This window comes from Taudactylus pleione, unplaced genomic scaffold (assembly GCF_031769625.1).
Source record: "Taudactylus pleione unplaced genomic scaffold, aTauple2 ptg000201l, whole genome shotgun sequence".
Classification (NCBI taxonomy): Eukaryota; Metazoa; Chordata; class Amphibia; order Anura; family Myobatrachidae; genus Taudactylus; species Taudactylus pleione.
This window is the reverse complement of record NW_028284603.1, coordinates 62,928,340-62,941,654: the sequence shown is the minus strand read 5'-3', so window position 1 is coordinate 62,941,654 and position 13,315 is coordinate 62,928,340. Positions and strand designations below refer to the sequence as shown.

The following is a 13,315-nucleotide window of genomic DNA, read 5'->3' as shown; positions in this document are numbered from 1 at the left end:
TCTTTTTTTTTTTTTCCATTTCCTGATATGATTTAACATTCAGCTGAGGACCAGTTACAGCATCCCCCTTAGCAAGTCGGTCTGATATATCTAAAATAAAAATTGCTGTGTAATGTATTTGTGTATGTTTGGTGTTCTTCTACTTACAGATCTCTTATGCCAGTGATGACTCATTCTATGGATCTTTGTAACCAGATTATGGTTGTAGAATTGGTGAGCATATTTACTGAAATGTAACGTCAAAAATAAAGCCATTGTATCACTGATTAATAACATTGCAGATCATTTGTTGCTGATATTAAAGACCTAATCGTCCAGGTGTGCTAGTGCTATTTCTTCACTTTGTTACTACAGATTGCACTCTGGGCCTGATTCAGAGCCGAACACTCTGACCAGAGCGCTCGCTCTGAATCGGGGCCCTCCTACCTACCACAGCTATAGCGAGCGTCCATGATGATGGTCGCGACCATCGGGCTTGCGACGAGACCCTGCGGTAGGGTCTCGTGGCCGCAAACCCTGGAGTGATTTGGGCTCTATCAGAGCCAAAATCACTCCCACTGACATGACTAGTGATGTCAGTGGGGCCGGACCCAGACGGTAGGCGTTCCCATGGGAACGCCTCCGTCTGGCAGCCACGCCCCTGTCACGCCCACCAAAGGGGGCGTGCTGTCAGTCACCATCGACAGCACGCCCCCTTTGGTGCGAGACCTGGAGCGCATGACGGAGCTCCCTCCGTCGTGCGCTTTAGGGCACCATCGACCCGCTTGCGAGCGGTCTACGCTCGCGAGCGGGTCTGAATTAGGCCCTCTGTACCCATGGTATCTGTAAGTGTGAGTTGTGGGCCCTTTGTTAACTAGCATCTGCAGATTGGTGATTAGAGCGATGTGTAGATCTCTAGACCAAATAGAATGATGTTGTTTTTTGACAGGAATTTTCTACGTGTTCCTTTAAATAGTTTATAGTTGAATTGTGCAATAGTCCCACACCTGGGCTCTTTACACTGGGTTGGGTGCGGTCAAGATGCCCATGGACAGAATACTGACTGCATCATCCTGACTGTCTAAATCCAAACCGATTTAGGGAAATACCGTAACCCTCTACCTAGTGCCTAACCCTCCCCGTAATACTGCTGGAATGTGTCGGATTCTGACCTTCGGGATCTGTATTGTGACCGTCTGAATCCTAACTATATCCCCTTTAAACCTGCCTGTGCCCACTCATTGAAAGACCAGATTTCAGTTTTGAGAATAATATCCAAAGTGAAAACTGGTCCTCAACAGTGTCTTGTCTGGAGTCTCTCATCAGGAATCTAATCTCCTGCACTCTACAAAGGCAAATTGATGGACAACACCCTGTCTGATAAGACTGACAGGAGCAATACATCCCAAGTGATGTCTGCAGTGCTCTGTCCATCCTTTCCCTCTGATCTTCTGGCAGACGTACATGGTTTTTCACTGATGCCACACTTCCTACTGGAACTAGTAGTACAGCGACAGCCGTGCATAGAACTTCTCTGAAACAGACAGAGCCTGAATGTTGAGCCTCATAGTTTAATAGAAAGTATAATTCTAATATGCCTAAAGGTTAGAGACCTCTTTGCTTGGATACATCTGAACATTTTTTGAGCCACTTCTAAAGCTTACCACTGTGTTACATAAGGGATTTCTGTGAATAAGAGGAATGTATGCTTCTTTGATAAGGTTACACATCTAAAAATATTAAATGGGAAATGGCCTTAGAGCTACATGTGCAAAATTCTTGGCTCCAGGCTTTGAACCTAAAGATTCTCCTGTAATCTCATCTAGCCCACTGCCAGGCTTTATTATGCAGATTTCTATATTAAGGCCACTTATTTGTTGCTGTTGCATACCTAGTTAGGTCTAGTTGTACTGTGGGACCTGGTATTGGTCACCCAGGAAACAGAGCTAATTTGGGTATACAAGCTGAGCACCATGGTGAGCTCTGGGTAATGTGGCAGCATTCTGTACTATGCTAGCGTTATGAGGGAATAAGTGGGACACCGATGGATAAATGTACTTGACTGAACAGTTTGATCTGCTGTGCACAGTATTTAATAATTTCCATGCAACATGATTACATTTGATTTCTCCACCATATTTATAGTGTAAAATGAGAACATAGACAAGTATGCTCTAGATTACATGTCTGTTTTTTCCATTGTACTGTGCATCCTTTGAATGTATGACACCCTTGTGTGTATTCCTGGCACATGAATGTAGCCCTTTTGTGGCATGGCAAGTTACCACTTTCTTACTGGGGTTACACAAGTTGGTAATGGGATCACACAGTCTGACTGTAAAAGTGGCAGCTCTGTTAGTAAACCTGTCATTGTACTTAATATGACCTTTAGCAAGTCTGTCTGTACTCTTGTCTGTTTTAAAACAATCACGTACTTGCTAAAAGGAAGAACTGAAACAATATAAGATGAATTGAATAAATTCCATTCTTAATTGTTTTTTCCACATACATTTTATTCTTACTAATGTGATTAGACTGGTTTATTTGGCACAGAGCACCCCTAAGAAATCCAGGGTGAGCATACTACATATTGTGCGTTACAGGGTAATGTCGCTGTGTGAGCATTTCTTCTTCTCTGCTCCTAATATAGAGTAACAGACAGATGGAGGAGCAGTTGGATGACATCCGCAGAAAGAGAATAGGTAAGTGCTGCAATACTTCTGTGACCACTAACACCTCCTTGGTTTCCTTTGCAACACTTTCTATATATGTCTCATTAGGAGTTTGTATTACAGAACTTCTTAACTTGTTCATAGCTAGAAGTCTTCGTAGTGGAAGTACTGCCTCTATATAAATACTCAATCTAATGTTCACTTAGTGAATAAGTTTATTTTCTTACATTATCCTACAGTATGTTAATGGTGCATACACACAGTCAGATTTTTCCTTCAGATATGAACGATAACGATTTAAAAATCGTTCAGTCGTTCATATCTGAAGGAAAATCTGACATATCTGACATGCCTGAACGATGGACGATCTACAATGCGCGTTCCCGTTTGTCAGATAACGATATCTGACATCTGATGTGTTTGCAGTCAGACTTCGACGATTCCATTCATTTTAATGCAGTCAAAAATCGTTCAAAACTTTGGTAAAATCGTTCATCTGACACATCTGACCGTGTGTATGCTCCTTAAGGTTTGAATCAATCTGTAGTATAATCAAGCTTTTTGATGTTAATGGACAATCTAAATTCTAGCTTGTTTATAATATTTACAGATCGTAAATGGAGTGTGTTAAAGGGCATATTCTGTATCCTGACTATATTTGGCATCAATATCACGCATATAGAAATTACAGCACTTCACAATGATCCTCCTCATAAATGTCTAAATGTATCCTACTTTTATATGTAAATAAATAAGTAATTTATATATTTTAAAGCCACCAACCTTTAATTCATTTTTTAACTCTATTACAATACATTCATTCTTTCTAAAATCGCGTAGGGCCAAATGTAATATGATCTGATTTTGAAAGTGCCGTTTTTTGCTTTTTTTTTTATTTGCAAAACAAGGTTGTTTTTTTGTTTTTAATAAAAAAAAGTGGAACTGTCCAGAGGTTAAAAATGTTGGTCTATAATCCAAATATACATTTAAGATGTTTTAGGTATACCTATTACTATCTCTCCTGAATGGGCCCTTTAGGATATATACTTAAACCAGAACCTAACCAAGCCTCCATTCAGTCAACAAATCTTATTCGCTAAAATCGTTACAGCTGGGAAGAAAACAATCCTGCCTCAGTGGATATAAACATGATACTTTAACATTATCTTTATTAATGCCCTGCATCTCCTACCTGTTTCATATGGATTGGCTAGAAATGTCAATTAATAAGGAAAATAAGGCTAAAAAAAATTTGAGATTGGTTACCATATTTCTCCTTCATCCACTAGGGGACACTGGAGTTCAACACAGTGGGGTATAGACGGTGGTAGAGCAGAGCCTGGCACTTTAAATAATTTAAAAGTGTGACTGGCTCCTCCCCCTCTATGCCCCATCAGCCCCAGTTTTTAGAATGTGCCCGAGAGAGCCGGTCGCACATCTGGCTGTCTCCAGCCTTTTTCATATTTTTTATATTTTTTATTTAAACAAGCATTGAGGACAGGCAGACTGCTTGCTGTGACAGTCTGCCTGCTACGGGGGAGCCGCCGGGAGGGCACCACACGGCTACTGCAGCCTGTGTCCGTTGGCCCTGAGGAGGGGGCACCAGCACATGGAGTCGTCGGACCCTACGATGACCCGCCACTGCTGACACCGGCATGTGTCCGGGTTCCTCGCCGCCCCCTCAGCCCAGCATCCCGGCCGCAGCAGCCCGTAAGTATATCCCACCACTCCTGACTAGCTGGAGTGGTGGGCGAAAATGCTGGGCTCAGGACAGTGCGCGCTGCGTGACTGCTACACAGCCTCCTTCCCTGCAGTGTCGGAGCTGCTGATGAGACCCGGATCTGCACTCAGCAGTCAGCGTCCGGGTCTCTGGCTTAGCCTAGCCACTATTCCCCCTCCTATTTAAATGAGGGGATGGATAAAGCAAGAGGCCCCTCTACGTTGGTGACAGCGCGTTGCTAGCCGCAGCTGTCACTGAAGACGCCTGCTCCTCACTCCTATATGCAAGGAGGGAGACTGCTGCGTCCCTCTACTCCCATAACGGGAGTCTGCAGCCCCACTATTATAGCTCTGCATAACGGGGCTGGGGCGGGGCTTAAGGAGCCGCTCAACGCGGCTCTAAGTTACCGCGCTGGTGCTTGTATGAAAGCACCTGCGCTGGCTTATGCTCATAGCCGGTGGAGAGCGTGGTACAGCGCTCTCAGCGGTTGGTTGCTGTGCCGGTGCTTGTTTGAAGAAGCACCGACGCTGGCTCTCTCAGCGCTATGCCTGCCTAGGTAACAGCGCTAGTAGTGCAGAGTCCCCGTTAGCAAGGTGGGGGTGATTTACCGCCATTAATGTGGCGTTAGGGGCGGGGCTTAGCGGCGAACCGGCCAAGGCCAAAACGCTGGGCTAAGGACAGCTCGTGTCGCGCTGCGGTTACAGCTAATGAGCACAGCTGCGCCTTTGTATGGGATCCCTCCTCAGTAGTCTGCACTGCAGCAGCATCCCTGAGGTTAGTAAGCGGCTCACTGTGATAATGCCACTTCCCTGTACAACGCTCTGGAACATCCTGCCTGAGCAATGCCAGCAGTCAGTTCCAACACAGGGGGCAAGCGCTGACTCAGTGCTCAGTGCACTACCTGCAGCAGGGAGTGCTTTAGCACTGGTCTCCTACGAGACCCCTCCCTTTTTGGGAGTGCTTCAGTAAATAATAAGGGATGTCTGTCACTGTATGACAGGAGTATTCCCAGCTAAATACGCTGTGCTGACTGGACACTGTCCCGCCATTTTGCCAGACAGTGTAGTGGTTAGCATTGCTGCCTCGCAGCAGTGAGGTCGTGGGTTCTCTTCCCACCGTGGTCCTAGCTGTGTGGAGTTTGCAAGCACCGGGTGTTATGGCTTAACCTAATTAAAGATATATAGTATGTATAGTACTTGTACTAGTCATTGTTCTAGTTGCTGGGGCCAAAACTTATGGTTATAGCTTATCCTTAACCAGGGTTAGCACATTATGGCATCCCATCTCCAGGCTTATGCCTCATAACCCTGAACACGCTCTCTCGTCTGATTTTGGAAGCTAAGCAGGGTCAGGCCTGGTTAGTACTTGGATGGGAGACCGCCTGGAAATACCAGGTGTTGTAGGCTTATATAGGTGCCAGCACATATACTACATTATAGGCTGGTTTTAAAACCTTCCAGTTCTGTATAGTGCTAGCTACTGTGCATAGCTAGTTGTTAGCAGAATGGGAACTAGCCTAAACCCCTGTTTGCACTATAACACCGCGTTATGCGGTTCAGAGAGGTGCCAGTTACTCAGCCGGTGCACATTCCCGGCTAGAGGCGCTGGGCTGACGGGACACAGTGCCGCCATTGCAGCGCAGGGTATTACCCAATATCAGGCTTCCCCTTGGCTTTATAACAAAGGGTGCCTAGCTTAATCTAATGGCCTGATATCATAGCCTGTGAAGGTCACCCCATGGTGTACTTGCTACTCTGCCTAAACTGAGATCGTCTTTTTGATTCCCCCTTCGAAAAACGGGTTAATCTGGAGCTAAATTGACTCACCTGAAGCACGCACGCTCCTAATATATAAGGCGAGTACACCAGTAACAAGTCCCAGGAACGACACCAGTCTGGGACAGCACGCTGCTAACAAATCTTGCCTCTACGCCATAACAGAATGACAGCCACACGGACACATGAGCAGCCTCCCGGCGTGGAGGTAGGCCACGGTGTGTGTGTGTGTGTGTATATATGTGTGTGTGTGTGTGTGTGTGTGTGTGTGTGTGTGTGTGTGTATATATATATATATATATATATATATATATATATATATATATATATATATATATATATATATATATATATATATATATATGTATGTATACATATATGTATGTATACATACATACATACATACATACATACATACATACATACATACATACATACACACCAGCCCTGCTTTAGAATATATACATGCTGGAGTGAACTTATCCTTCCATGTGGCACTAATTATGCTCATGTTCTATTTTAAATATTATCGTCACCTACTAAACTTGTATGTAGGTACACGTATGCATATGTGGCTATCGCTTCTTATCCTTACCATAACATACTAGCATAATTAAAGATGCTGCGATTGGAGGCTGGACGCTCCTGATGCGGTAGTTGGTACAATGACTCCGCTTTACACTATCTCTCCCTAGGTATTGGGTTGTGTGTGTGTATGAATATATAATGTTTATACTTCCACATTCATTAGGTTTGCGTAGCCGTCTGGGTTTACCAGAAGCGTAGCCGTCTGGGTTTACCAGAAGCTGTAGGCTATATCCATTCCTATTATATGGTGGTTCTATAAACTAGAGTCATGTTCTGCAGCTTACATAGTGATGGTCACAATTCCCTGGGCATTGCTTCCAGTATGGACCCAATACATGTCCTGGGGCGGCGCCCCATTCGGGGGATCGATTATCATTACAACTACAGTGGTGCACTTGTATTAATATTTCCGAATAGTTGGAAAAAAAAAAAAAACCTGTTTTTTGTTTAACCCTAACTGGGGTTATCACCACTGATATATCCCTTCTTACTTGGGATAACCAACGCAGTCTAAGTACAGGTACCCTTCTCAGTATCTATTCCGGCACTCCATATTTTTGTCGCATATCTCAATAAAATGAGTCTCAAAAGGGCCCTTAGGTACAATTCATACCATGAGGCCTTGGGCCGCCCACAGAACAGGCTCAATTTAGAGTCCTGTTCTACGACCTTCTTGTCTCCACTAACATTTTATTAGTTTCCACAGTAATTTCTCCTGCACTTCTCCAGACAAAGGTCCGTGCTGTGGAGCATTGGTCTTAGCCCACTGAAGCTACTCTTTTTATACCTAACGTGGCGGGTTGCTGTATGATAAAAAAAAGTCAGTGACATTCTACATAGCGTCCAGAGGGCTTCTGGTCGCTCACAGGTAAGAGCTTTCCTCACTAATGCCTCAGAAGATGCTCCTATTTCATGCAACCTGACATACATAACGTTAATCTCCCTTACGGAGCCTAGCGGCTGTCCTAGCAGCCCTCTGCTCTTTTAATCAGTTGGCTCTACAGTTTAGAGTTTCCCTGGTGTGTGGGTGCATAGTTTGTACATTGAGATTAGCGACACTATTCTACTAGAATCTGTTGGGGTTATGGACCAAAGCGCATCTCTGGGCTAGTGCACATCTTTACATAAGTGTGACAGTCACTATGTTCCACGCAGGGGGCCTGGTTGGGTTTTCCTGTTCAGTATCTTTTATTATTTTTATCACACTGACAGGTACCTGTCGGGTACTTTCATGGTTGTCCTGCTCCCTGGCCTTGCTGTGTGGGATGCTTCCCTATATTTGTAGCTCTCCCTGGGTGGGGTTACATTCATGCTCCTTTACTGCTAAGTTCCTGGTTGTTTTCACACTATGTTCGGGCCGGCAGTTGGTACTGACTACGCACTTCCATCAGGTTGGAAGTTGTCTTTTTATCCCTGTTTTCAGTATGGGTTATACTACTGTCTGACCCTCTGAAAGGAATTGTAGTCTTCATCCTCTCGTATTTGCCTCTGCCTCATGTCCCGTGGGATCTCCACTCGTTGGAGACTTCTATGGTATAACCTTTCCGCTGGTTCACAACTTTGTTGTAGTGGGACCTCAAGGATTGTTCAAAGCGATTGTTCGGTCTTGTCTTTGACCTCCCAGCATACTCTTTATTGGGAGTCTGTGGACAGGATCAACTTTGTATCTGTTGATTGGTATTGTCATACTTCTATCTATATGATTATGACCAGCGGTGCTGGGATTCTGCTGTCTGCAGCTGTTGCAGTTTCCAGTGCAGACTCTAGTATGATTCACGAGTTCTTCTCGTTTTCTGCCCTTCTCCTATGGATTCTTGTTGGGGCTCTCTGCTACCAGCTGTCTGGTTTGGTCTATTTTCAGCCGCTTCTCAACTGTGATTGTTTTCTCGCCAGCCGTTCTGTTCATTTTGGCTTCCGCTGTGCGTACGTTGTGGAAGTTCTTCTGTGACTGTCTTCTGAGGAGTAGTGTTTGTCTACTGTGCTCTACGACATTTGATCCTCTGCCTCTGCTGCGCCTATTGTTCTTGGCAGTCCCTATTTCGGTTTGGCCGAGGGGTCAGCAAGTTCTCCGCGCTTCCCACCCAGGAGGTTGGCTTTGGGACGTCCCCACTGTCTTGAACTCCAATGTCCCCTAGTGGATGAAGGAGAAAACAGGATTTTGGTACTTACCGATAAATCCCTTTCTCCGATTCCACAGGGGACACTGGACGCCCTCCCAGCGCTGCGTACCTGACGTTTTGTTGGGTTTATTCTATGGTTCTGTGACTGCATGGTTCCCTGTTATGGGTTCCACTGTTCTCATTCAGTCGGTCTTGTTCCGTTCTGTGGTCTTCTCCTTCTCCTCGTTTTCTTTTCTCTTGTCCTCCGTCTCCTCTCGGGCTCAGTTCTTAAACTGCGGCTGATGGGGCATAGAGGGGGAGGAGCCAGTCACACTTTTAAATTATTTAAAGTGCCAGGCTCTGCTCTACCACCGTCTATACCCCAGTGTCTTGAACTCCAGTGTCCCCTGTGGAATCGGAGAAAGGGATTTATCGGTAAGTACCAAAATCCTGTTATTTGTACCTTACCTTCTTTGACAAGAGACAATTTAGGCTGAGCAGTGATGTTAACTACTTGGTATAACCTTGAAGTTATTTCAACAGGAACTCCACATTTAAATAATTGCTCAAATGATCCAAAATGTTTAGTAGGTTACGTGCGGGTCTCTCACCCTTCTTGTTCTCTGAAGTATGTAATTGTTATAACATTAATAAGATGGAAGTATTTATATTTGCATATAATTGTGATATGTTACATGCAGTTTACCAATAAAATATTTTGAAAACAAAACAAATGGCCACTAGCAATTCAATGGCAAAATCGAACACTATTATATTTGGCCTATAATCTTGTTACACATCACTTCATCACTATCTTCTTGGTGAAAAATCTGTTCTCCTTTTTGATTATTAAAAAAAAATTGGTGCTAAAGTCAAAGCATAGATCATCCCGAATTTGAACGGTTTGTTAAATCAAAGCAAGATGTTAATAAGCTCTGTCTTTGCATAATATGTCACAGATGAACGAGGAGTCGTACTGCGCATTGTTCACAGTATGGCTCAGTACAAGATTCTGCAACAGTAACACTTGCGATCAAGGAGTAAATCCACAGTACTAATGAGGTCCAGATCCACCTATCGAGAGAGTTGACTTGGTTATGCTAAGACAAATAATAGTTTCACATGTAATGTCCAACGGACGTTGCCTCAACAAATAACATTTCCAATAAATGTCCCAGTACAACACTTAGTATAGTGCAAACAAGAAAGGCCAATTGAAAGGACATAATCTGTACCTTGGTATATAGATGACGTTTCATTTGGTGCAGGACTAGTCTTTCCATTAATAGGCCATCCCAGTTCTCGATCCTGGTAGTTCTTTAACCGTGCACCATAAGAAGTGCAGTCATGCCAATATTTGCTTGGACTAGTGATGTTCATCACACAAGAAATAACCTTATTAATGAGGAGTTTATACATACAATTCCCTTGTTACTAACTTGTGTCTCCTTGAAAAACTCAATTTTGCGAGCAACAACCGGAATGGCATATTTATGGAAAGACTTGTATGGAATATAAGTGAGGTTTTTAGCACGTTTGTCCAAAAAATGTGCCCACCCACCATTTCAAGGTGAACCCTATCAGGTGGGTCCCTACCTTCTCTAATACTAACACATTTTATTACTTTATCCAGGACTTGCCATAATCGTACCCTTTCTAATATGTTTGCACTGGCACATTTTATTATATTTATTACAGGCCATACAAGTTGCGATATACCGTAAGTCATCAGCCTAATATTGGCTGCAATAGCAGAGTGTGGTGAGCATTAGTATAAAGTGGCGGCTGGTAAAACTGTTGCAAGGCTTCATTATAATTTTCAAAGTTGCAAATGTATTTTTTATTTTTTTACATAAAGAGCACCAGTCCAAAATATAATAGAATATTTATTTTAAGTGATTTGTTAATCACTGACTACTAAATTGTTTAACACAAAAGATTATAAATGACTACTTTTAGCATGGTAGCTCACAATTGGCAGCATGTTCTAAATGCACTTTACCTGGGAAAATAATTAACTGTGCACCCATAGCCTGGTTTTTATGTATTACAAATAGAGGAAAAGGGCAGGAGAAGTTGTTGGCTAGGTTCACCGTTATATATATATATATATATATATATATATATATATATATATATATATATATATATATATATATATATATATATATATATATATATATATATATATATATATATATATATATATATATAATTTTTTTTTTTTTTTTTTTCTTTCTAGTTTCCCTCCCCAGGTGTGGCTGCTTATTTTCCTCGTGAAATCCTAGATTGCACAATTTTCATGGCTTATTATGCTCAGTTCAGCCTCCTGACAACAGACTGCTTTAGACCACAAGCATAACAGGTTCCAGTGGTGGATTTTACCTAGGGGTTGCAGCCCCCCAGTGAAATCTGCCACTGCCAGCGAATCCGTGCACTGGTAGTGGCTTGCCATTTGAATCACTATCTGTTAATCGCAAATGGGAGGTGATTTCTACCCCTGGGACTGTCAGTCCAAGTCCAGATTAAGAGGGTGCTTCCAATAGGAAGCCAGTCCTCTGCCTACCCGGCTTCTAGGTGATGTAGTCCCTAGAAGCCGGTGTTTCTATGCATGCGCTGGACCCACTGCGCCTGCCAGATTAATTGCATGGCACCCCAGGGACTCTCTCTGGACTGCAGCATGGGCAGCCCCCCTTACACAAGAGGGTAGTTTGCTTGCTGTGATGGTATAGCCAGAGGAGTCTTCTTGCAAATAAGGCTTTTTTTTTTTTTTTTTTTTTTGTTATTATGGATTTAATCTAGAACCTCCACAGCCTAGTGGGAGCATATTCCAGAATAACTCCCACAATTAAGGCAAATAATGGGAGTTCACTATTTTTTTTTATTTTTTTTGTGGAATTAGCCTATGAGTGGACCTGTAGCACATTAAAACTGCTTCAAACTCTCATGAGCACTTCTGTTGTCAGTGTTCTTAAATACTGGCTGTAGACTTGTTAACATAAACTTCCTGGATGCTAACCTAATGGTTACATAATGTCATGGATATTTAGATTTTTGTATTCTATATCTACCAGAAATACGGATAAAGCGGCAGGAACTCGTCAGAAAACTAAAATCTACTGAAAAGTCTAAAGCTAAAATCCAGGAGGTGGAAAAGAAGGTACATGATAGAGGAGGAGAGAATATGCAAAGGATTTCCGACCAAGTGATCATCATTCAAGAGGTTTTTCGGGTACAGCTGCTGTCAAACTTATGTTATTATATCTAGTTTGACTATAGCGTAACACATGCAGTATGTCCTAATGAAACTCAACACTGTTTTAATGGGACATTTTTTTGTCCTTGGTCACTGTCCAATTTGACCTCAATCCCCATAATGCAAATGTACCTAATGTATGGTTTCCTTTTTTTGACCTTTCAGAGGTTAATCATGTGTGCGCAGGTGAACTGGGCTGAAGACCCACAGTTGACCAGTCTGCTGCTGAGGATGAGTAATCCTGATTTGTCCTAACTGCTACATGACTTCCAGACCAGAAGCCTAAAGCCACCTAAAAGAGGACAGTCTGTGCATGGCTATTTGTTAAACTTTAATTTATTTGTTTGTTTTTCTTTAAATTGCAAGAAATGAAAAGAACGTAGAGATTACTTATTGTAAAATCATTCTACAGTACCATCCCACTATGAGAGGTTGTGCAAGGGGGGAGGGGATGTATTGATCTAGATGAGACAGAGCTAGAGCGTAGAATCCAGGTGTTCCAAATATTGGTAGATAGTGAATGGTTATGGATTAATCTAGTCATGTGTTCCAATTTTGTTTTCTTGCTCTAATAGTTTTATTTTATGTTTGTTAATGTTTATACACAATAAAATTATTCCTATGTAAACCTCAACCAGCTGGTTCTTATGATGCTATACGGAATCTGTATGAGATGCCGGCGCTCGGGATACCAGCTGTTAGAATACAGACACTGGCATCCCAAAAGGGCTAGCATACCGACATTTGTTGGTTGGTATGCTAACCCTCTCTTTGGTGCCTAACCTGGGTGCATGCTTAGGCACCAGCCAGGAGTACAATGCAGATGTAAACTTAGGTCATGTTCTCGGACAGCAGTGTGTGCTTGCACGAAATGGTAGTGGCAACCACAACAGCGGCTTAGATAGCTGCCAAGCTAGCGCCTCTTTCAGGCTAGAGAGATGAACCAGTGCCCATAACAGTTAGCTCTAGTTATATTAGCTGCTCAGGATCAGAACTTACTGGTACTCCCCAGAAGGGATCAGCAGGCCATTATGGATAAATATTGTGACCTATACTTTCCTGGACTACTGTGAGAGAACCTTATCAAAATTCCCTTGGGTTACTTCTGCAAACCAGATCAGCTTGGACCTTTCAGCAATCCACTGAGTATTATTTTGCCCTAAGTAGGGGAAGAGAAGTACTGAAGGTCTGTGTAAACTTCTCTGTATGGACTTACTTGCTATACC

The 13,315-nt window shown here is 42.9% G+C and overlaps 1 protein-coding gene across 4 annotated transcripts in view; it reads left to right on the top strand.

Annotated features, from left to right (window-relative positions):
* Positions 1-12,723, top strand: part of LOC148518667 (centromere protein H-like) — a 34,917-nt gene extending 22,194 nt beyond the window's left edge. For all 4 annotated transcript variants that reach the window (XM_088477656.1, XM_088477657.1, XM_088477654.1 and 1 more), the window contains 4 exons: positions 150-213; positions 2,630-2,681; positions 11,908-12,065; positions 12,255-12,723. In XM_088477656.1, the coding sequence (XP_088333782.1) occupies positions 150-213; positions 2,630-2,681; positions 11,908-12,065; positions 12,255-12,344 (364 nt within the window). In that variant the 3' untranslated portion in view covers positions 12,345-12,723. The remainder of the gene's footprint in view (positions 1-149; positions 214-2,629; positions 2,682-11,907; positions 12,066-12,254) is intronic.
* The last annotated feature ends 592 nt before the right edge of the window (positions 12,724-13,315 follow it).